Raw genomic sequence first — 23,771 nt, 5'->3', positions numbered from 1 at the left:
ATCGTACTCATTCGCGTTTTCGATTCTACCACAGTAGTTTGTGTTTCAATATGTTTGTGGAGTTTTTCTAAAGGTTCATTTAGATTAGTTTAATTTTATATAAAATTAATTTTATAAACATTATATATATATTCGATATTTTTAATGTTTTGGGTACCCAATTTTTCCATAATTAAAAGCTGCGCAAAATTGTCGAATTTATCTGAATATGAAACAAATAATCAAAAAATATATATTTTTTCTGAACTCGAGCGAATTTATGTTGATATCGCGAGTCGGGAGAGACTACATGATTTCGGGAGTCTCCCGTTCAAATCCGTAGAGGTGACAATCCTATGCATTAAGAATATGTGTCGTATATTTTTACTTATTTTTTACATCCTTTCTAGGGCAAAAGAAAGCCAATCCGCGTTAACTCAAACCATGAGCCATTTTTTGTATTAGCTTATCCATTTTTTGATTGTATTTGCAAGAAATTCAAGAATTATTAGATGGGTAAGTGGCTGTGGCCCCTTCATGATCTATGAACGACATCATGTTTCAAGTCAACGAGGTTTTAATATTTTCTTTAGATGATAATTCGCGGTGTCTGATAATTCAGATAAATTTAAAATTAACTTAATTATCAAATTATTTATTTGAGAAAGGATGCTCATAACTCACTTGAAAGGACCTGCGATGTATTTTTATCAAATTATTTTGTATTTCCAAGCTCTGGCTCCAATGATTTTTGTCAAGTATTATCTGCTTTAACAAAGTTCTTGGATCATATGAAAATGTAATCCATATGAAAAAAATTATGTTTTTAATTTAGCAACAGTTTAATAGTAAAACTTAAATAAATCAAAGAAATATTGAAATAACCAAAAAAATAATGTACATTTTATGCAAAATCAATAAAATTTTTGTAAACAAAAGCAAACAAGATTGAACATCTATTGACATTTGAAGCCTATGTATGGATTTTATTAAAAAAGGAGGTTTTTTGGTAAAAAAAACATAAAATTAGTTTTTTAGTAAGATTATAATTATTCGTATCTAATTTATACTGATGATGGCTAGATTGTAGATCGAAATACTTTCTTACAACATGGTGAAATTATTTTAATTCAAAGATATTTTATTGTCGGTCTATATACGTATTGGTCTATTTTATATTTTCGAAGTCTGTGGAACTGTCAGTATATCTGTCAAAACTAAAAAAACGAAATGTCACATTTACAAGGAGGTCGAGTAAATGTTGGATTATTACAACAACAAGCCAGAAAAGAACTGCTACGTCTCTTAGAAAAATGTGAGGGCCCAAAAGCAATCGTTTGGGATGAATCATTAGCAGGACCAGTTGGACTAACTGCTAAATATTCATTACTAAAAGAACACAATGCTGGTGTTATGTTTCCATTGCGAGCTGGTGCATTGCCTCCAACCACCGCTAAACATGTTATTTTTATAACTAGACCAAAACTCCAATTAATGGATTTGATTAGTGAAAATATACAATCAGAAAAACGAAATATTACACGTCAGGGCCGGGAGTATCATTTGATTTTTGTACCCAGTTTTAGTTCGGTATGTGAAAAACATTTACAGCATCGTGGAGTATTTGGTAGTTTTGCAAGTATTGATAACTATCCATGTTTCTTATTTCCAATGGATAGTGATGTTATTTCGATGGAACTTAGTGGATCTTTCAAGTAAGTTTAGTTACTTGATTTATAAATTTTAAGGGACATCAATTAACAAATTCACATTTTTTTCTTAGAGATTATCAGTTAGACCGTGATCCTACATGCTTATTCCAAGCTGCCCAAGCGTTAATGGCGTTACAACGTTTATATGGTCCAATTGGATACATTTGGGGTGTTGGTCACGCCGCAGACACGGTCTGGTCTTTAACGAAACGTCTAAGTTTAGAATCCAATGAAATGCGAAATATTGGAAGTTCAAGTATCGATCAATTGATATTAATCGATCGTGCAATTGATTTAGTCTCCCCATTAGCCACCCAATTAACCTATGAAGGTTTAATTGATGAAATATTTTCAATCAATAACACAACAGCACAATTTCCTATCGATAAATTTGTATCGGATGAAAATTCACCACCTCCGACTGGACCAAAACAAATTATCTTGAATTCAGCGGATGAATTATATGCTGATTTAAGGGATAAAAACTTTAATGCAGTTGGACCGGCGTTAAAAAAACAAGCTAAATTAATTAGTAGTCAATTTGAAGAACGACATGGTGAGAAAACTGTTCAAGAAATTAAACAGTTTGTTGCGAAGTTACCGAATATGCTGGCGAGTAAACAAGCTTTGGCCACACATACAGCGATTGCTGAATGTATTAAAGAAGTTACAGATACAAGCGATTTCTTGGATACAATTCACGTAAGTGCAAAATAATTTACCTTTAAAAAAAATCGATTTTTTGTACTCTATGACGTCATAAAAATAGCAAAAATGTGTAAACCCACTACATTTGACATTTTTCGGTTCCATATTTCAGCTTGATATCTCTTTTAGTTAAATTTACAAAATTAAAAAAAGCTCCTAACTAAACCAATTTTGAAAATCATGGCATCTTTTTTAGTTGTTTCAGTTACGGAACCCTAAACTCGTACTTGAAACATAGCTAAAAACAGTCTCCCTTAAATTACCTTTCAAACAAAAAATCAAAATCGGTTCATTCAGTTAGGAGCCACAAGCAGGCACCCACATATAGTGTTCAAAGAAAACACTCCTCTTTTTGGTTCGGAGGGTTAAAAATGGTTTCTTGTCGATTCGTTCTCCTCCTACTTTTGTTTTCTTTTAGTTAAGATTTCTTTTTATTGTAAATTTTTCTTTTAGACGGAACAAGAATTTATGAATTGCATGGATACCGACAAAATATGTCCATTTATTGAAGAATTAATCGCAAATAAAGCTCCATTAGTCAAAGTTTTACGTTTAATTTGCTTACAATGTGCCACCGGTTCTGGATTAAAATATAAAGTTATGGAATATTACAAACGTGAACTAGTCCAAGTTTATGGAATCCAAACACTCCTAACCATCAATAATTTAGAAAAAGCAGGATTGTTATATGTTCAAAGTACAAGTCGTTCATATACATCTTTACGAAAATCGCTACATTTAACAATGGAAGATACTTCCGAAGTGGATCCAACTGATATTAGCTACGTGCATAGTATTTATGCACCACTTAGTGTGCGTATTGTGGAGAATATATTTAAACCACGTGGTTTAAAGCATTTACAAGATTTTCTAGGATTATTACCGGGTCCATCTTTTGAAGATACTCAACCGACAGCTTATTTTGGTGGTGAGAACTTTAATTTTTATGTCTTTTTATTTCGATAATCCACTATCTTTTTTTTAAAGGTCATGTACGGAGGAATTCGATGTCAAGTGAAATTTCACAATATGATACACCAAAAATGGTTTTGATATTTTATATCGGAGGATGTACATTTGCCGAGGTAATTATTAAAATAGAAAAAAATGCAAAAACCTGTATCTCCCCCAGAAAATTATCTAATCTTGATCATGTATATAGCTTATTCGATAGCATATTCAATATTTTGAAAATGCAGCTCAAAAGTTATTATCTCTCATCACTTTGCGTTGACGCAGGGTCGACTTTTGAAGCTCTTGGACATATAAGGAGCTCACGAGGCTCCTTTTGTTTTGTAAAACTTCATTTCCTATGTTAGGGGTGGCCGGGTGGCGAACCTTTATGTATCAACGTGTTATTTTTTTCTAAAGAAATGTTTAATGAAGACAAGGACGTGCCGTCAAATAATTTTGACTTTTGACAACTCAGAACTCTTTATTTACTACAAAACGAGCGCGCATTCGTAGGATCACTTTTTGTGTCAGACCCCGCCTATCGCGGAGTCCTTAATACCAGCCTAGCGTGTTCAGTGGAAAAGAAAGGCATGTGCTGACAGTTGAAAGAGTCGGAAAAATTTTTATTTTTATTTTAATGACCTTAAAAAGTGAAAGCCGAGTGCAAAAAATTGACTTGATAAAAAAATTGATGATTTTTTTTTTAGATTTCAGCATTGCGATTCTTAACGCAACAAGATGATACAAATTATGAATTTTTAATTGCAACTACAAAATTAATTAATGGAAATTCATTTATTAACTCATTCCAATACAACATTCCTGCCGCTGCCACATCATAGTCGAGTTTTATTTGTTAATATTTATATATTTTACATATTATTTAAGTTACAAACTATATTGTAAATAATCTCAATAAAATATAAAAAATTATAATATTATGAATTAAAATCATAATTTTTGAGATCAAATTTTGAATTAATAATTCTTTCACTTTCTTTAATTTTTTCCCCTTTTTTTAGTCTTCATTAATCTTAGATCATATAAGGCCCTTGGATCCGTTTACCAAATATTGTATACTGCCTTCTAGAGGTCGTTTATCCATAAGGCAAAGTAGGCTCGTGCTTGCAGAGGCGGGGTTAAAAAAGAGGCGCGCCCATGGAAGTTTTTAAACAAAATTTTGTGTCAGTAAGTATGCAAAAAATTACAGTCTGTTAATATTGAAATTTGAACAGCAAGTTTTGTAACTCAAAATTCAAACAATATGAGGATCCGGGGGCCGAAACATGGCTCAAAGGCTTTTTAAATAAGAAAAAAAAATCATTACGATAATTTTCCGCATACAAATAATTAATGAAAATAGAAAATATGCAATCAAAATAATTTGAAATAAATACTTAATATTTTTAGGTTGATATTTTTATCTTCGAAATTTCGGTAAAAGCAACAATTTGCAACATTTTATTTAGAAAGTATGTAAATTTAAGTACTCGCTAAATTCAATAATATTTATCTGTTAAAATTAGGGCTGCAAACTTGGATCAAATGGGGGCCAGATAGGTCAATTGAAGTGATTGTCTATTGGGCATGAGCTGCCCCTGACTACAGATGTATTTCGATAGTTAAAAGGACTAATCGAATAAACAAAAACTTCAAGATCAGTATAAAATTATTAATATTCTCAAAAATTCTTAAAATCCCGATTATACAATCAAATCCAGTTTTTCTGATTTTAATCCAAAGATTTTAAAATTTACGATTTTTTCAAGAAAAAAAAATGGACCGTAGGCCCCAAATAAATTCCGGAGAGGTGGCACCTCTAAACAGTAGGAGGTTTCTCAGGGATTCTTATATGTGTTTGAGGGGCTGAGTCCGAATTTGAGGGTTACCAACAAATTCTCTTGGAGCGTTCTCGTTTCGAGATATTGGCTACTCAAAGTTTATATGTAGAAATCCTAAAGCCTTGGACCTAGTTTGCATTAATAAATTTTTGAACGTGAGCGTGTAAATATCCGCAGTGTATTTTTAATTGTTGTATTTATTTTATTTTGTTATTTTCGTAAAACGAAGTTGGTAAGAATGTGAGTACTTGTCAACGTGGTAGTTGAATATGATTAATAATAGATGTCATTACAATAGGTTATCGTAATGGACTAACCTTAGCATAATAACTTTCTATCAAGTGTTCGAGTACAAAATTTCAAAATAAAATTATCGTATTAAAAAATGTGTATATTAGATATAAAAATGAGGTAGTATTTACTAAATAAATGTGTTTGCAATGTTTGTAAAGTGAAATATTTAAAGTGTTTCGTGTAAATAACAATTGGTAATTGCGCACGACTATACACGCCATTTTGATTGCCGAAGCTTATTTGTGGTAAGTGTTGCAAGTTTTGTACCAAAATCAATGATATATCTAAACTTTGATCCACAAAAACAATACACTTAATATAAATAAATATCTAAAATATAATATCCAAATAAAATGTTGTATCACTGGGGTGTGGTCAGAGTGACACCCTATTTCCTGTAACTCGAAGTGATACCATTATCTTTTATGTGTGTTGACAGGTATTGTGGGTCCCACGTACATTGCAGTTGATTTAAGGGGGAATGGCTGTTGATATTATATTGGGGTGAATTTAATTCCCCCAAAAAAAATTGTGGTATCGAAGTAAAACCACAATGCCTGCGGTACCGAGACCTGGCTCATTAAAAGATCCTGAAATTGCTGAACTTTTTTATAAACATGATCCAGAGAAAATCTTTGAAGATTTACGTGAAATTGGACATGGCTCCTTTGGAGCTGTGTACTATGCACGATGTTTACTTACACGTGAAATTGTCGCGATTAAAAAAATGTCCTATGTTGGTAAACAAAGTTTAGAAAAATGGCAGGATATTTTAAAAGAGATACGATTTTTAAAACAATTAAATCATCCAAACACAATCGAATACAAGGGATGTTATTTACGGGATCATACAGCATGGCTTGTTATGGAATATTGTTTAGGTTCAGCATCCGATATTATCGAAGTACATAAACGTCCTCTCAAAGAGGAAGAAATATCAGCAATATGTGATGGTGTTTTGCAAGGACTTAGTTATTTGCATTCATTAGGACGAATACATCGTGATGTGAAAGCGGGCAATATTTTATTAACTGAAAATGGTACAGTGAAATTAGCTGATTTCGGGAGTGCAGCAATTAAGTGTCCAGCGAATAGTTTTGTTGGAACACCGTATTGGATGGCACCCGAAGTAATATTAGCCATGGACGAAGGTCAGTATGATGGGAAAGTTGATGTATGGTCGTTAGGTATTACATGTATTGAATTAGCCGAACGTAAACCACCGTATTTTAATATGAACGCTATGTCTGCGTTGTATCATATCGCCCAAAATGATACGCCCACATTACAATCACCCGATTGGTCGGATATATTTCGACATTTTGTTGAAGCGTGCTTACAAAAAGCCCCAAATGAACGTCCTACATCGCAAAAACTACTATCCCATCAATTTGTAACGCGACCTCGATCACCGAATGTACTAGTAGATTTAATTCAACGGACAAAAGCAGCCGTACGAGAATTAGATAATTTAAATTATCGTAAAATGAAGAAAATTCTTATGGTGGAATGTGAAACCGAATCAGCAATTGGAGATGGGGATGAAACACCTGATGAAACCACCGGAGGTGATAGTTCTAAATCAAATTCTGTTACGTCGGAGCACAGTTTGCATTCGGTGGGTGTATCGGCGAGTAGTCAATCAAGTTCAACGAATTCTTTACCTGCTGGTGTTGATACTCAACATGGCGGGGGAGGTGATTCGAGAAGGAATCGTGTTAGTAATTCAAATTCAAATCATGCAGCTGCCTCCGCGGCTGCAATGGTTTCTGAACATGGTGCAAATAATTTCGCGACAATACGTACTACAAGTATTGTCACGAAACAGCAGAAGGAACATATGCAGGAAGAAATGCATGAACAGATGTCTGGTTATAAACGTATGCGTCGGGAACATCAAGGTGCACTTCTCAAGTTGGAGGAACGTTGTAAACTTGAAATGGAACAACATAAAAGTCAATTGGATAAGGAATACGAAGCGTTGTTGCAGACATTTAGTCGAGAATTAGAACGTTTACAGGTGAGTCCCATATCATTTTATAATTTCTGCTTACATGTCATTCACAAGGGACTTAAAGTTGATCGGATACTGTAATTTTACAATAGCGTTGATATCCGACCATTTTATGTATCAAGGTTTTTCCAACCATAACCATGCTTTGTGATTATTTAAATTTTTTTATGATGTCGTTGTCAAGTTATCTTTAATGGAAGAACGGGCAAAAATGTAACAAAAAACTAAATCTTTACATCACTAGGTCCTGTATATGTAAATATTTGACTTATACTCAATTATCATTTTCAATCAAAAGTTTACTTTCCAAATTTCGAAAAAATTTTCAAATTACCAGAGCACAGTTGAGAAGGGTCATAGGACTCTTGACAGGACATTGTCGATTGAACTATCACTTTCATGACATGAAAATCTCTTAGATCCCACTTGTAGGGCCTTAATAAAGGGCAATGAAACCTCCACATATGTTATTTGCAACTGCAGAAACCTGCAGGAGGTCAGATTTAGAATTTTTGGATCCGAAACTTTGGATCCATCAATCCTTGGAGAAATCCCGACGGAAAAGCTGTGGGAATTTTGCGTGGCGCTTAGCCTTGAAAGAATTTTATAACTTCCATTTGCTTTAAATAGCACCTTTTACCTGGAGACGTTTCGCCTTAGGATGACAGGTGCTAAGGACCCATTTGTGGTACTCCTCCTCCATTTGTGGTACTCCTACTCCTATGTTTTATTAAACATTTCCCATCAATTATATTCATTTATGCTAATTTTATTACCAATTATGATATTTTTGATCTAATTTTGTTTGAATATACAAGGTATCTAAAAAGTCAGGGCGAAAAGACCTTTGACGATTTTTGATCTGATATACCTTTAACGAGGAGGTAGGACTTAAAATATTCAACGTTAATATTTCTGTAAATATTAACCTTCAAGAAAACGAATTTCAATTGTAGTAAATTTTATTTTCCACAATTTTTCTTATTACAAAAATTTTAATTACTGATATTGTTAAAGACGACTTGTCTTCATAGAATTTCTTCTCTCATCTACCTTTTCCTTTTCTGATGTATACGACTTTTGAGACATTCTGTATTTTAAATAGGAATCGAAATCTTGTCTAGACAATAAAATATTTTTTGAAAGAATCTCACTCATATAATAAAATTTATTTGCATGATTATACCCTTAATTACAATGTGAACTAAAAAATATTCAACTTAAATTTTTTAAAGATTTGTATTATTTATTAATGAATTAATTCACAGCTTAATTAGCAGATTAGTACACATAATTAGTTGATGTGTGTACTATTTAATGGCTTATTATATTCATTAATCGTGGTATAATTTAATCATTGACGCTAATCTATTGTTATTTTATTTTTCATTTATTTTCCCTCTTTTGTTTGATTAAAAAAATAATTTTCTCATTCATCTTTTAAAGAATTAACCTTTTTTCTTATAAAAATGGCTCTACTTAGTATAGATATTAGAAGTTATCCAAAAATAAAATGAAATTTTATATTTTTTGAGTATTTATAACCTTAGATAATGGTCAAAAACAATTGGTTCATTTAATGCTTGAATTCATAGTTTTTGAAATATTGTCCAAAATCCCATAAGAAGAGCAATTTGTTCGATCGATTTCTGGCAATTTCTTGAAAATATTTCTATAACATTCACATGAGATTGTATTTGTTTTTTGGTACATATATTTAATTAAAAACACTAACAGGTTAATTTTATTTTCATAAAAAAAGGTTCGCCATACACAAGATTTAGATAGGAAGGTCAAACAAAATCATACAGCTGAAAAGAAATTGTATAAAGATATTTCTGTTCGACAAGAAGCTGAACGAAAGAATTTTGAAGTGCAACGTAAAAAAGAATATAAAGCGAATAAAGAGAGATGGAAACGAGAATTATCCATGGATGAAGCAACACCAAAACGACAACGAGATGCAACTTTACAGTATGTAACTTTTTACACTAATACTTCTCCCTTTCCCCGATATTTACATACAAAATTGAATTAGCTCCTAAAATTGAAGATAGCGATTACTTCTTATCTTAGAATCGAACACCTATTAAAGTCATGAACGGTAGAATAATTCTTAATTTTAATTTTTCTTGTTATTTAGGTCACAAAAGGATAATTTAAAGCAAGTTGAAGCACAGGAAGAACAAAGATTAATTCGTGGTCAAAAAGAATATTTAGAACTGGAGATACGGAAGTTTAGAAGAAAAAAATTATTGTATTTTCAAAATTTAGAACGTGAATTATTGCAAGAGGTTGGTTTTTTTTAACTCGTACAAGACACAAAAGTTTTAGCATCATTAAATATCATTAAATATTTTAATAAATTTTTCTAGGAATTAAATAAACGCCAACAACAATTAGAACAAGCTCATTCGATGTTGTTGCGACATCATGAAAAAACTCAAGAATTGGAGTACAGACAACAGAAAGCAGTTCATGCATTACGCGAAGAACAAGTTCAACGACAACATCATACTGAATTACAGAATCAGAATGAGTATATGGAACGTGCTAAACGTGAATTACGCAAGAAACATGCGTTAGAATTAAAACAACAACCAAAGTCTTTAAAAGTAAATATCTTATTTATAATTTTGTTACTGTTATGTTATCCGGGCCACTATATTTTCGACGATATGTACGTTGAGTTAACACAATTAAACGACTATTTTGTTTCGTTGTGAAGCGATTTATGGTTAAAATTGTACTTAATTGACGTTTCAAAACATATCTGATCTTCTCAATCGGTTGACAAATGTCAAACTTATTCAATGCTTACACACTGACGCATCCTGTATATGCACATAAACTCCCTCTCCAAATAGATATCAAGCCCTTGACCCATTTTTGTAGTGATGTGGGCAAAGCAGGGGATGAAACTTTTATTAATGTGATTATATTTTTGTTTTTAGCAAAAAGAAATGCAAATTCGGAAACAATTTCGTGAAACGTGTAAAATACAAACACGTCAATATAAAGCATTAAAAGCTCAAATTTTACAAACAACAGCAAAAGATGAACAGAAAACTGTGATTAAAAAATTAAAAGAGGAGCAACGACGTAAATTAGCATTGCTAGGTGATCAATATGAGCAAAGTATTACAGAAATGTTACAGAAACAAAGTATCCGTCTTGATGAAAGTCAAGAAGTTGAATGCCAACTTTTAAAAGTGAGTTTTAAAAACACCCAATTGTGCGATTTGTTTCAAAAATTTTTATCCAAATCATTTTCTTTTGTTTTTTTTTTTAGGATCGACTTCATTATGAATTAGAAATTTTAATGGCGTATCAAAGTAAGAATAAAATGCAAGCAGAAGCTCAAAGGAATCGTGAACGAAAAGAATTAGAAGAACGAGTTTCTGTACGGCGTGCATTATTAGAACAAAAAATGGAATCTGAAACGCAGCAATTTAAACAAGAACGTGCTGAACGTATTCGTTTGTTACAAGAACGTCAGGAACGCGACCTTGAACAATTTGATGATGAATCTACAAGACTTGGATTCAGGTATTTTTTTTAATTTTTACTCTTTACTATCATTCTCATCAATGCACTCGAAGTTCAACTCTGCAAGTTAACTAACGCCATGGAGACATTTGTGATGTGTCAAAACTTGTTGTATAGACTTCAAACTGCAACAGGCCTCCTCCTAATAGACCTCAACAGATTAAAGAACTCAGTTCTCGTCCGTCTTTCAATTTCACCCTTCAAACATTTCAATCATTGCACTTTTCCCTTTAGATTTATATTTTAATAATTGTTTTTTACTTTATTTACAGTACATTAGCTATTGCAGAGGCGTCCAAAGAAACTTATCCTGATGATGAACAGAGTCTATCTGGCTCAATGTTAAGTTTAGCGCATAGTAATAGCTCTACTAGTTTCCCAATAGGCTCACTCTAGCCTTAAGAATCCTTTAGCTTCCGCACTTTCTACCAATCGGTCACCAGCTGATGATATCTTTAAAATAAAAAGAACGTCGTAAATTACCATTATTAGTACTTTTTCTTTTTTTTAAATTTTTCAATTTGTTGCATTTAACTAATTTTAGTTAAAGAGTAAAAAAAAAATGTTGTATGAGATCCATCATTACATTATTAATTTTTTTAATTATTAAAAAGATAATTAATAATTAATGTGTTTTTTTTTTAATGTAAAACATTATATTATTAATTCATATCATGGTTCAATGTACCTGATGTATTTTTTTCTATAATACGTTTAATATTGAAAAAAATTTTCGATTAAGTTTTTATTTATACATGTATACAAAAAATATTATTATACAAACAGCAATCAAGCCGAAAATTTGTTACCGCTTATAATAATATTACAGAGTCGTTCTATCAATTAATTCGCATAGAGAGAATACCATAGAGCTGCAAAGTCGTCGCCAAACGGTTGTTGGCAGTAGAGAGAGAACAGGTAATGTAGGCGCGTATAGCTGTAGAGAGACAGATAATGTATGCGCTGTCTTCGTCTCTCTTATACGCTTACGATTTTCGTTTCAAAACTGCCTGATTTTCCATGCTTAGTCCACTATCTTGGCTAGGTGGGATGATTAAACGTGCAAAATAGCCGTTCATCAAATTCTTTAAGATATGGTATCAATCAAACATAAAATTCGAACTAAATTTTTCCGAGTAATGTTTTAGTATATAATGTATAAGAATATTTTTTGTAAAACATTTATAATAGAGCAAGAGGGACATGTAAGTTTTACTCGCATACAGATACGTGAATTTTCTGTTGAGAAAAATATCGTAACACGTATCGGATTGTTGTTTTTATCCGATCAACCCTTTCAATTGGGTGTGGCTTGTATACCAGGTGTTCCCAGATTTCTAACTGATGTTTTGACAAACACAATTTTTAAAATTTCCGGTATTTGTTTGAGTAACCTTGAATCTTTATTTTCTGCAACAGAAAATTAACATACCTGTTCGCATGTTCTTTTTGGCTGTAAAATTAATTTACAATAGACAAATGATCCAACTATTTAGGGAATTTAAAAGGGAGAGATTCGTTGAAAATTTCAGATTTGTATACATATTATTAACAAATAAATATTTTTATGTATGACAATAAAAATACCATATGGTCTTCGTTTATTTCGCCTAAACTAAATAGAAAAATTCGCCATTATTTTCTCTAATATGTTGGCTAAACATGGCATTCTTCTTTATATTTATGGCCTCGATCCTTATTCTTGTATTTGATATTTGCAACGATTCTGAATTTGATTAAATAGTAAACTAGTTTACAACATGGCTGATTGAATTACGTCGTTGGATCACTAAACTTTTTTAACGTATTTTTAAATCACATTTTAAAAAAACAACTTTAGTAAGACTAAAGTATAAAATCTAAATGCTTTCAAATCGCTGTGCCAACGAGATTGTTTGATAAATTAAAGAAATACATTTCTAAGCATTATAACTTTTTATTAACTGAACTATTTCCAGGCACTTAGCAGCCTACATGTCGAGGATACATCTATTTTATTTAAGAAAATATAGGGCAAAACGTATCCTAAGATATATTGTTTTTACGGTTTCATCGATTGTTTTTAATTCATATTCTATGTGAAAACAATTTTATAAAACCAATTAAAAGTGACTATCAAATAGCCGCTACAATCCAAATCTTCGAAATGCATTTTATTTTAATTGTGCAATTTAAGCCGAAGACATAGAGCGTTTAATTCAATAATAATTTCAAATTGCGAAATATATAATTTCAAGCAGTCAACTCATGATTGCAATCGGAAAAGAATTAATTGCTAAATTACATTAAAGTAAAGGCAAGGCGAACGTTAATTTCGACGATTTTATGAAGAAGACAGTTTTCGTATTGCTTGGATTGGTTAAATGCCAATTTAAGGAAATTATTAAATAGAATTCACTAAATTGGTGACGCTTTTTTACCGACGATGCTGTCCAAAGAACACCAGAAATATATTTTTTCTTAAAGAAAAAAACACGGTTATTGTATCGGATAATTGGTTAAACGCTTATGTATCTTCGGACTTAACAAAGTTGTGATTTTAACCATTGAAAAAATGATAAAAATTAAAACGCTCAAAAATTGTTTAAAAAAACGTAGTACTACGTATGAAAAAAATACAAATTAGCTCTAAACTAGGTCAATTATAAAACTAATTTTGTTATAAAAATTTTTGAAAAAAAAAATGAATTGTTGAGTTTTTCTTTTTAATGTAATTAATTGTGTTTTTCCTTTTTTTTTTTTTAATTAGTGCTTGACAATATTATAATTTGAATGATGACTGATTTGTGAAAATTCAAAAATATTTACAAAAGATATCGTTTTCAAAATTAATAAATTAAGCTGGTGACCGTATTTAAATATATATTATTACTTGTGTAACTTATGTTCATTGTGATACAGTGAAATGTATTTTTCTTAAATCGAAATATTTCTTTTTTCCATGATTTAAAAAAAAAGAAAAGAGTTCAAACATAATCGAATCCATAATACAAATAATTATTCAATATATTGAATTTTAATTCACAACGTTGAATTTACTCTTTTGTGGTTTATGATCCCTTAGATTCTGGAGTTTTCACAAAGGTGATCGAAACGTTGCAAAACAATCATTGGCAATAGTTCCTCAATATTATGAGTAATTATATCTGTGCTAGTGAAAATTTATAATTCTTAGAAGTAGATCTACTGAGAATATGTGATTTGATCAGAAAGTTTTAAATATTTTTTTATTAAATGATTAAGTTCAAAGGATTGTACTTTTTTAAAAAAGTTAAAAAATTAAGTCGGATTTTGAATTATAATTCGATAAAAAATGTGATTCTGTATAAGATTGAACTTCAAATCGAACGCATATTGGATACGATATTGTTACGAGCGAAATTATAGGTATTAAAATCAAGTTATGCTTGTAAGCTTTTTGTTAATATTATTACGGTTTTTTAGAGAAAGTTTATTCCATTTAACAAAATAATCAAGGCATTCAGTGATCGTAATTTTGGTTTAAAATGCTCAAAAGCGCTTTTATCGAAGAGCTCTTTTATTAAAAAAATTTTTTTGAGAAGCTCATTTCAAAAAAGTTAGCAAAAAGAAGACGCCTTGAAAAGCTTCAGTTTGCAGATTCTTAACAGTAGTATCGTTTTGAGGGACTTGTAGTCTAAGATACGGTATAAGGTCGACCTCATGTGATAGCCAGGCGAGACATATGTTTGAGGAAATTTTATTGCTTGCCTGTGACGAGTTTCTTTACAAATATAATTATTTTTAAAACAGTTTTACTGTAAAAACACCTATTAGATTAAAATAATACCAAAATCTATAGCGAATTGGAATTTTCGATCCAATATGCGATGTTATTATATCGAAATTATAAATAATTTTTAAAAATTTCAATAATTTTTTCTTTAATTTAAAATTTCACTGTATACACAATGATCCATTTGCTATATCGTCTTTAGCACCTTTTAATAATTACCCGTGTAAATAAACAAATAAAAATAATAAATAAATAATAAAATTAAAAATTAACTACTGCGTCATAGGAATATCTCTTAATAGTGTATTATTATTATTATTATTATAAATTTTAATTAAATTTAGGACCATTTTGAACAGAAAAATTAAATGTATTTAAGCTACCATACCATTGACATTTTTTTTTGTTATAATAACTAAATAACTATGTTAAAAATCCTAATAATTCTCTCCAATTTTTTTAATTTTTAAAGAAGAAATTGCACTCAGAGTGTATTTTGAGCATGATATATATTTATTATTAGGTCTAAGGTCTGGGTAAATTAAGGCAACTCATTTTATTAAGGACAACTATTTGAAAGGCGGTTGTCAAGATCGTTCTTAATATTTTTTTTACTTTTAGAACCATTTTTCAGGGGCATCAATATCCCCAGCTATGAGAAAGTTGTTAAGAGCACCATGGATAACAGTATCTCAAATTTCTTAATAAAAATGAGTTACCTAAATGTATCCTGAATCCAGATCTATATATCTAATCTAAAATAATTTTAATACATAAAGAAATGGATTCCGTTTTAGTTCTTTCGAAATTGACAACGAATAAAAATTTTAAGTATGGTACAAAATAAAATATATCATGAATTTTTGATACACCCCGGTGATGTAACAAATCGTGTGTGACCCTCCCACTAGACACCCTTCACGAGTTTGTTACAACCTGGAATACACCTGACAGTTCTTCCTTCTTCTTATAGACTTGACATAAAAAATTATTCACACCACAAATTTATAAAATTACATATATTGATAATATTCATTGTATAATCAAATCCTTTTTTTTCCATAATTAATAATCCCCTGCCCTGAATCTTCCCCTTAATAAAAATATTCTACAAAATTCGGTTATCCACGCTTTAATTATCTGTATTTGTACATATTATATATATTATTATATTAATTATTATTTTATTTTTTTTCATAGATTTTAATTCTCGAATTAATAATTATGGTCCGGCAGATGTACGGGAATAATTTGTGGGAGATGCCTGCGTCGAAATTTTAGTACCAATTAGATAGAGCGATTTGACTGGTATTAAAACCTCGACGTAACCATCTAGTACGAATTTTTCCCGTAGATTTCCAGAACCATTAATAATTATTGTTGAAAGACGTATTCAAAGTGGTTTTATTTAGGAATAGAATTTTATTTCATTCAAATTTATTTTTTAGAAATTTTTGAAAGCTTATATTGTCTTGCCTTGATTTTACAACAAAAATGTAACAAAAAACTGAATAAAAAAATTATTTAAACAAATTTTTTAAATTAAAATTCATATTTTGTATGAAATAAAATATACACTGACTGACATAGCAAATCGAATACATAAAAGAGATCGAAAAAATTGTAAAACCTTTATACATAAAATCGTTGACTAATTTTCATGCGTACCATACTCAAAAAGTACTAAAGATATCGGGCTACAATAATAATTCATTAATACTTATGTCTTTTAAAAGATAATTATTTTTTGGGGTAAGTTAGATTCAGAAAAAATAAGAAATAGAGGAAAATGGTAACTTATTAATTAATAGCCCTTAATACATCTTAACTTAAATCCTAAACCGTGGAAAACCCACTGTCAGCTTAAATAAGCATCTATAAAACTTCTATGGAGAAAATGTGTTATTTTCTATGTTTGTCAGTGTAACTAAACCACAATTTTAATATTAAGAAATAAAAAAATAGTTAAATAAAAAAAATAAAAAATTCCTCAAAATAATAATGTTACCATAAAGAAATTTTTCAAATAAAAGTTGCTACAATTTGAAATAAATTTAAATAATATTACTCCACAAAATTAAAATTTTTTAGACAATGAACAAATTTCTAAATTAAATTACGTAGAGAAATTAAAACTTAACATGGTTTCAAAATTTTTAAAAAAACTAAAAAAAGCACATAATTTTTTTAAATTAACATTCTCATGTAATCCAGTAGACAGGAAAATTTTGTATCGAATACATTTCTGATTTTTTTTAAATAGCAATTCTTTTAAAAATAATGAAAGCGATACTTACCCTCGACGTAGTCGTGGTTGACACGGTTTTTACTCATATTCATTATTTAAAGAAAAATTGCTGCTGTAAAGATGAAGTAAAAAAGAATTACCTGTCGATTGGATGAATGTACCAATTTCCATACAGTATTGTAAATTTTTTAGCGTTAACTTTTTTTTGCAATAGTTTCTTGTGATTCTTATAAGCATTTTTTATAACTATATTATAATTAATAAAAAATAAATTCTTCCTATTTACATACTTCAAATTTATTACTAACTTGTGGAACCAATTATATCAAATTAAAAAAAACTAAACACTTAACTTTTTTATAGTGCCTAAGCATAAAACTTCGTACAATCGATAATATTTATTTTATAAACGATCGTGTTCACTTCGTTCTAAATAATTAGATATCGTTATAAAGAATGTTTATAGTTAAATTTTAAGTTTTCACGAATTAAGTATTCATCTTTTGAATTTTGAATTTGTTCGTGATTAATAACTCATGAGAAATCACCGAAAATAACATTAAAGTCAGGGTCAGCTTTACAATTTATCAAAATCGTAGTCTCAAGTTTTGAAAAATTGACTAGAATACCTTGAGAAGAATTTCTTGTTTAAATTCGGATAATTTATGCTTTCAACTGGAGACCAGCGACTGCCATCGGAACCACGAACTCCGAATCAAAATCGGCGGCTCCATTTGTCGACCAAAAACCAAAGAAACAAAAGTCAATTTTTCAATTTGAAGTGATTGGTGGGAAGTTTTTTTTATTGCCATTGTTTTTAAACTCAAAATGTAAGGAGAGGGTCCATATCTTTAAATTTTACTAACTCAATTTACATTAAATTTTTCATGATGTGGGTGGAGAACAGAAAATGAAATATAAGAATTAGTCGGTTGTGTGACTGAAGTTAAGCACCAACATTCGCCTGGAGTTCTTAACGAGAAGCCACAGAAAACTCTATACGTATGAACGATTACTTTGTCCTTTTCCAAATAATGGTTTAATCAATTAATACGTCGCGTTAAGTAAAATTGGTAAACTTCGTCCAAACCTTCCAATTTCAAACAAGGTGAGTTAAACCTTTCATACATTTGAATCTTGAATAATGGGGGCACAAATTTGTATCAAAATTTCTTCCTATTAATAATTAATTTGGAGGGACGTACAAATTTTGTTAAGAATTATTGAAATAAATTTGGAGAAAGAAGCATTTTTGAATTGAAATTTAACATTAGCTTAATCTATGAAATCATTTAAAAGACACACTTTCCGATTTAGTTTATCAAAAAGTGTTTTGAATTTTCAACGCTCGGTAATTTTGTAAGGTGATTGTATTTCAATGCTAAATATAAATTTTAAATCACTAACCAATTCAAAATTCATTTTTTTATTTAATATTACAGTAGAACCTCGTCAATTTCAATCAGAGAAAGTTCGGTTTAAAGATGTTTTTATATTTCAGTTCGGATTACTTAGAGATTATTTTTAACGCAATTCTACTGTATTCTCAATCCAACTTCAATGGCTTGAAATATTAAAAAACCAAGATTGATTATCGAAGACTAATCAATCATTTTAATATATCTAGGGCATTGAAAACAAAATAACTCTTTCTTTTTCGTAAATTGATGATTTTGTTAAATACAGTGGAAACATTTTCTTTCCCTGATATTTCTTAGAATAAAATTGTGAAGGAGCTGTAATTATTAAAATCATCGATAATAATAATTTTTTTTATAGAATTTAAGTCGAAATAATAAAAAGAGTTTTGTGTATGGTGCAATAATTTTCATTTGTTATCTTAAATGAAATCTTAATAGATCAGTCATTAGAAGATATCTTCTATATGAAAATTTTCATAGCCGGGAAATGTTAGGAACAAGTCTCTGAAATTTCCAGCCGTTCTGAAAGAACTTTTGAATAAGACTACGTCTAACCTAGACCCATATATTTAATACCCCTCTATGCTCAGTTGGCATGGGACCGAACGTCCCAACTCATTCTCTTTATTCTGCACGAAACTTTGGTTCTTCTGATATCTTACTCTAATGGCTGGTGTATTGAAGAATGTTTTGTAAAAAAGAAACGCGGATTATTAATAACTATACAGAAACAAAAGACGATAATATAAATCGTGGATATTAAAATTGCCGATGTGATAGTCACTTCTTATTTTATCTCTTTCTTTCTTTTTCATTCTTATTGTAATATTTTTTTACGTATATAACACATAACACTACTACAACAATAACAACAACAACAACAAAAAACAAGAATTAATTAAAGAAAAAGTCTACTAGTGTTTACTTAACGCTTTTTAGCTCTTATATAATATATTAATTATATAATATTATAATATTAATTAATAATTATTAAGTGTAATACAAAGAAACAAGAAAAAAAAATTAAATAAAACAAAAATAATTATTGACATTTTGCAATATAAAAATATTATTAATGATAATGTAATATTTAAAAAAAATTTAAAGTCATTAGATTTTTAAAATACTGAAAAGCAATTTTTATTAATTAAAAAACACATGTATAAAAAAAATTAATTATTATTAAAATTTGGCAGAATTATTTTAATTTTTTTTTTTAAATAAATGCCTAATAATTAGTTTATGTGAGATATGGATTTTCAAAGTTCAAATTTATTTGAAAAATATACGTAACAATATTTATTTATAATCCAAGAGACTTCTTAAAGCGGAGTGGAAATCTATTTTCTCGGTAAATTAATTATTATTAAAGTGTTTTGGTTTATGGTTATCAAATTTATGCCTATTCTCCTTAACAATATTATTTATTCACAATTCGAAAAAGTTTCAGTTCGAAACATACGAAAATTGAAGTTCATTTAACAACTAGATGAATAGCTCTTGAGATATCACCGAAAATATAAAATTTCGAACGATGCATATTTATATTTTGGGTCAAATTTACCCCATTAAATTTCAACAAAGACCTAAACAAAAACTTGTACTCGAAATTTTCCTTGCTCGAATCTAGAATTTTATCTCAATGATTGTAAATAATTATTGCTAGAATAAAATTCTTAATTTCTCGAAAATAAAAAAGGCGTTAATTTTTATTTTGAATAAATGAAACAATTCTTACGATTGTTATTAATTTATTAATTTTTGTATCATAATAATAATGATTCGGAAAATCGAATCAAATTTTAAAAATCTAATGTACTTGTTATATTGATATATTATTAAATACAAAAAAATATTGTCATAATATACAGTCAAAATCGTTTTTAACGACCTTGAAAAGACCTACAATCGTGATTTTATCCGATAATCGTTGCGATATGAGCGAAATCTTACTAGGAGAATTGCAAAAAGTCAACCTTCTGCAACCGACCCTTTTGTATTCCATCAATAATTTTAATGAAACAGACACGAAATGAGCCTCTAGTAACATGATAATGGTAACTAATTATTGATTACATTGTATATGTTAGTCGTTATAACTGATATGACGTTTTATCCGATGTTATTATAGACGATATGTTCACAGATATGTTAAATATGGATTCAGTTGTACCTTGCCAATTCTGAATTTGTCGTTATAACCGATTTTGGACTGTATCACCTACTCTGGAATTATTTGAATTCTAAATAAGGTAATTACATATATTATGTTTTTTTTTATTTAAATTAATTCAAACAAAAAATAAAAAAACCGCTCTTGTTAAAATTTATAAGAAATAAATAATATTTGGAAATGTTTTTAAATCAGTGAGATTTGATCTAATTAATAATTGCCTCAATTGCAACGTAATTCCTTTACCGACGCTAGTAGCAATGAATATATTTGTATAACTTAACCGACTTCCTTTAGTACAGACGGCCCTGGAGAGTGTTTAGATGATCATCGTGACCATGATCGTCGTGAAGAACGACTGAATATTGTGAGCGTTATGAACGATTAGTAGAACGCACCCGTATTCTCAAGTTAGGTACCTTTACAATGTGCTTGGTGTGCAAATCGATTCCGCCATTTTCTAAGGGTTTAACTAGTAACTGTGACAGTTGTTTTTATTTTGTTTTGAGTTTATTTATTTAATTTTGATTCTCAAGTTAAAAAAATGAGTGGAAGAAGATACGGTGTGTACTGCACAGTACATGGTTGTAAAAATTCAACAATACCAAAAAAAGTTAGTATGTTTCGATTTCCCAAGGATCTTGAAAGGTTAGTACATTACAACTATTTTTCAGAATTTTAAATTAACATATAAAGCTAATAAAGTTTAACAATAAATTTCAGAGCAAGGGAATGGTTATTAAAATGTAATCGTACCGATCTCATGAATAAAAGTGGATTGCAATTGCATAATAATTATAGGCTATGTGGTACACATTTTGAGAATAAAATGTTTTTAAACGATTTAAAAAACAGATTGCAACCTTTAGCTGTACCCACTATTTTTCCTACATTGGAGGGTTCATCAAATACTCCAGTTAAAGAATATCCAGATTCAGTGGATTTTAATGAAGATCTTGAAGAAAAACCAGATGTTCCAGGTAAATTAGAATTGCAGTACACGCTTTATTTCTTTACTTAAAATATATAAAATAGTTTTGTAATTTATCTAGCTCTAACAGTTAAGCCCGGAGCCGAGGAAAGAAGAGACAATCATTGGTTTATCAGTGAAGAACTTATTGAACTTGAAACCGACTTAATTAAAAACGAAATATTTGAAGAAAATGATTTAATTGAACATGAACAAATAAAAGAAGAGATTCTAGATGAAAATATCACAACGGAATATGAAAGGGCACTTTTAAATGAACATATTAAATTGGAACAAAAATTACATACAGAAATAATAATTAAAGATGAAATATCAGATGAAAATGTTTTTGAAAAATACACAATTAAAAACGAAATCCCAGAAGAAAATGGTCCAATGAAGTGTGAAAAAACACTTTTAAAGAAGCAGTTGAGGGATAAATATGAACATATTCAATTTGAACAAAAATTCATTCCAGAAGTAAATGAAATAAAATATGAAAATGTTGTAGAAAATCAACAAACTCTTACAGAAGAAAAATGTCTTACATGTGATGTTTGTAATCAAAAATTTATTCGAAAAGGCGATTTAAAGACACATAAACTTATTCACACGGGAGAAATTTCATGTAAAGATTGTGGTATGAATTTTATCCGACAAAACGATTTAATTGCACATCAACGAATTCACACTGGCAAACTTTTAGCATGTGAAGTTTGTGATAGAACATTTTCCCGAAAAGGCGATTTAACGGTACATAAACTCGTTCACACTGGAAAATTTTCGTGTAAAGTTTGTGATAGGAAATATGTTCGAAAAAATGATTTAGATAATCATAAACGTGAACACACTGGAGAACTTTCATGTAAACGTTGTTCCAGTACGTTTATTCGGAAAAACGATTTGATTACACATCAACGTAAACACACTAGAGAACTTTATTGTGAAATTTGTAAAGTAACGTTTATTCGAAAAAACTATTTTATTAAACATCAACGCTTACACACAAAAGAAATGTTTTCCTGTAAAGTTTGTGCTAAAAAATATTTTCGGAAGAGTGATTTAAAAGTACATATTGACACACGAGAGTGCAGGGAAAGAAAAGGCAGACATGATCGAGAACACATTATACCTGAAACCGACATAATTAGAAACGAAATATTTGAAGAAAATGATTTAATTGAACAGGAACAAATTAAAGAAGAGATTCTAGATGAAAATGCCACAATGGAATATGAAAAGACAATTTTAAATGAACATATTAAACTGGAACAAAAATTACATACAGAAATAATAATTAAAGATGAAATATTCGACGAAAATGCTTTAAAAAATCAAGAAAACTACTCAATTAAAAACGAAATATTTGAAGAAAATGATTTGATGGAACATGAACAAATTAAAAACGAAATTCCAGAAGAAAGTGATTCAATGAAGTGTGAGAAAACACATTTAAAGAAACAGTTGGAGGATAAATACGAACATATTCAATTTGAAGAAAAGTTCATTCCAGAAGTAATGAAAGATGAAAATGTTGTAGAAAATCAACAGGCACTTACTGAAAAAAATCCTCTTACATGTAATGTTTGTAATAGAAAATTTACTCGGAAAGGCGATTTAAAGACACATAAACTTATTCACACGGGAGAAATTTCTTGTAAAGATTGTGGTGAGAACTTTTACCGCCAAATCGATTTAATTACACATAAACGCTTTCACACTGGAGAATTTTTAGCATGTGATGTTTGTGGTAGAAAATATATTCGGAAAGGCGATTTAACGGTACATAAACGCATTCACACTAAGAAATTATTGTGATAGGAAATTTATTCGAAAAATGATTTAGTTAATTATAAACGCGTTTACACTGAAAATGGTTCATATTACCTGTTACCTGTACCCAGAATTCGAATTGGATAACATGTGAAATTTTTAAAGAAAAACGATGAGGGAAATGGACAAACTTGGAGTTGCAAAGTGAAAAAACACGGGTAACAATTAGTTTTTGAATATACTTAGATTATAAATTTGTTTATTTATTTATACATAATAATACAAGTCAATAACATGAAAATAAAATTTGTATACGGTTCAAAATTATAAATCACATTAAAATGCGCATGTACTCCAGAAGCTGTCCATAAGACTCGTATG

General features: G+C 29.6%; 3 protein-coding genes across 3 annotated transcripts; all 3 read left to right on the top strand.

Moving 5' to 3' along the window:
- Nucleotides 1-1,166: 1,166 nt before the first annotated feature.
- LOC123299936 (vacuolar protein sorting-associated protein 33A) lies at nucleotides 1,167-4,195 on the top strand. The gene is made up of 5 exons (XM_044882359.1): nucleotides 1,167-1,694; nucleotides 1,763-2,393; nucleotides 2,853-3,327; nucleotides 3,387-3,484; nucleotides 4,061-4,195. The coding sequence occupies exons 1-5, from the start codon at nucleotides 1,210-1,212 to the stop codon at nucleotides 4,193-4,195; spliced, it is 1,824 nt and encodes a 607-aa protein (XP_044738294.1). The 5' UTR covers nucleotides 1,167-1,209.
- Nucleotides 4,196-5,503: 1,308 nt separating this feature from the next.
- On the top strand, nucleotides 5,504-11,538 carry LOC123300235 (serine/threonine-protein kinase Tao). Its single transcript, XM_044882768.1, has 8 exons — nucleotides 5,504-5,733; nucleotides 5,928-7,508; nucleotides 9,265-9,476; nucleotides 9,646-9,796; nucleotides 9,878-10,117; nucleotides 10,457-10,714; nucleotides 10,795-11,051; nucleotides 11,324-11,538. The coding sequence occupies exons 2-8, from the start codon at nucleotides 6,042-6,044 to the stop codon at nucleotides 11,445-11,447; spliced, it is 2,709 nt and encodes a 902-aa protein (XP_044738703.1). The 5' UTR covers nucleotides 5,504-5,733; nucleotides 5,928-6,041; the 3' UTR covers nucleotides 11,448-11,538.
- Nucleotides 11,539-21,191: 9,653 nt separating this feature from the next.
- LOC123300441 (zinc finger protein 271-like) lies at nucleotides 21,192-23,435 on the top strand. The gene is made up of 5 exons (XM_044883014.1): nucleotides 21,192-21,295; nucleotides 21,371-21,627; nucleotides 21,700-21,881; nucleotides 22,212-22,497; nucleotides 22,990-23,435. The coding sequence occupies exons 1-5, from the start codon at nucleotides 21,192-21,194 to the stop codon at nucleotides 23,433-23,435; spliced, it is 1,275 nt and encodes a 424-aa protein (XP_044738949.1).
- Nucleotides 23,436-23,771: the final 336 nt, after the last annotated feature.

The sequence above is a fragment of the Chrysoperla carnea genome, chromosome 5, assembly GCF_905475395.1.
Source record: "Chrysoperla carnea chromosome 5, inChrCarn1.1, whole genome shotgun sequence".
NCBI lineage: Eukaryota > Metazoa > Arthropoda > Insecta > Neuroptera > Chrysopidae > Chrysoperla > Chrysoperla carnea.
The sequence above is the reverse complement of the archived record's forward strand: the minus strand, read 5'-3'. Positions and strand labels throughout refer to the sequence as shown.

Coding starts and splice junctions, on each gene's coding strand:
- LOC123300235 (XM_044882768.1), top strand. CDS start 6,042: ATGCCTGCGGTACCGAGACCTGGCTCATTAAAAGATCCTGAAATTGCT. Junction 10,715..10,794: donor TTGAATGCCAACTTTTAAAA/GTGAGTTTTAAA, acceptor TTTTTTTTTTAG/GATCGACTTCATTATGAATT. Junction 11,052..11,323: donor TCTACAAGACTTGGATTCAG/GTATTTTTTTTA, acceptor CTTTATTTACAG/TACATTAGCTATTGCAGAGG.
- LOC123300441 (XM_044883014.1), top strand. CDS start 21,192: ATGAGTGGAAGAAGATACGGTGTGTACTGCACAGTACATGGTTGTAAA. Junction 21,628..21,699: donor AGAAAAACCAGATGTTCCAG/GTAAATTAGAAT, acceptor TAATTTATCTAG/CTCTAACAGTTAAGCCCGGA. Junction 21,882..22,211: donor TCACAACGGAATATGAAAGG/GCACTTTTAAAT, acceptor GGCGATTTAAAG/ACACATAAACTTATTCACAC.
- LOC123299936 (XM_044882359.1), top strand. CDS start 1,210: ATGTCACATTTACAAGGAGGTCGAGTAAATGTTGGATTATTACAACAA. Junction 2,394..2,852: donor ATTTCTTGGATACAATTCAC/GTAAGTGCAAAA, acceptor TTTTTCTTTTAG/ACGGAACAAGAATTTATGAA. Junction 3,328..3,386: donor ACCGACAGCTTATTTTGGTG/GTGAGAACTTTA, acceptor TTTTTTTTAAAG/GTCATGTACGGAGGAATTCG.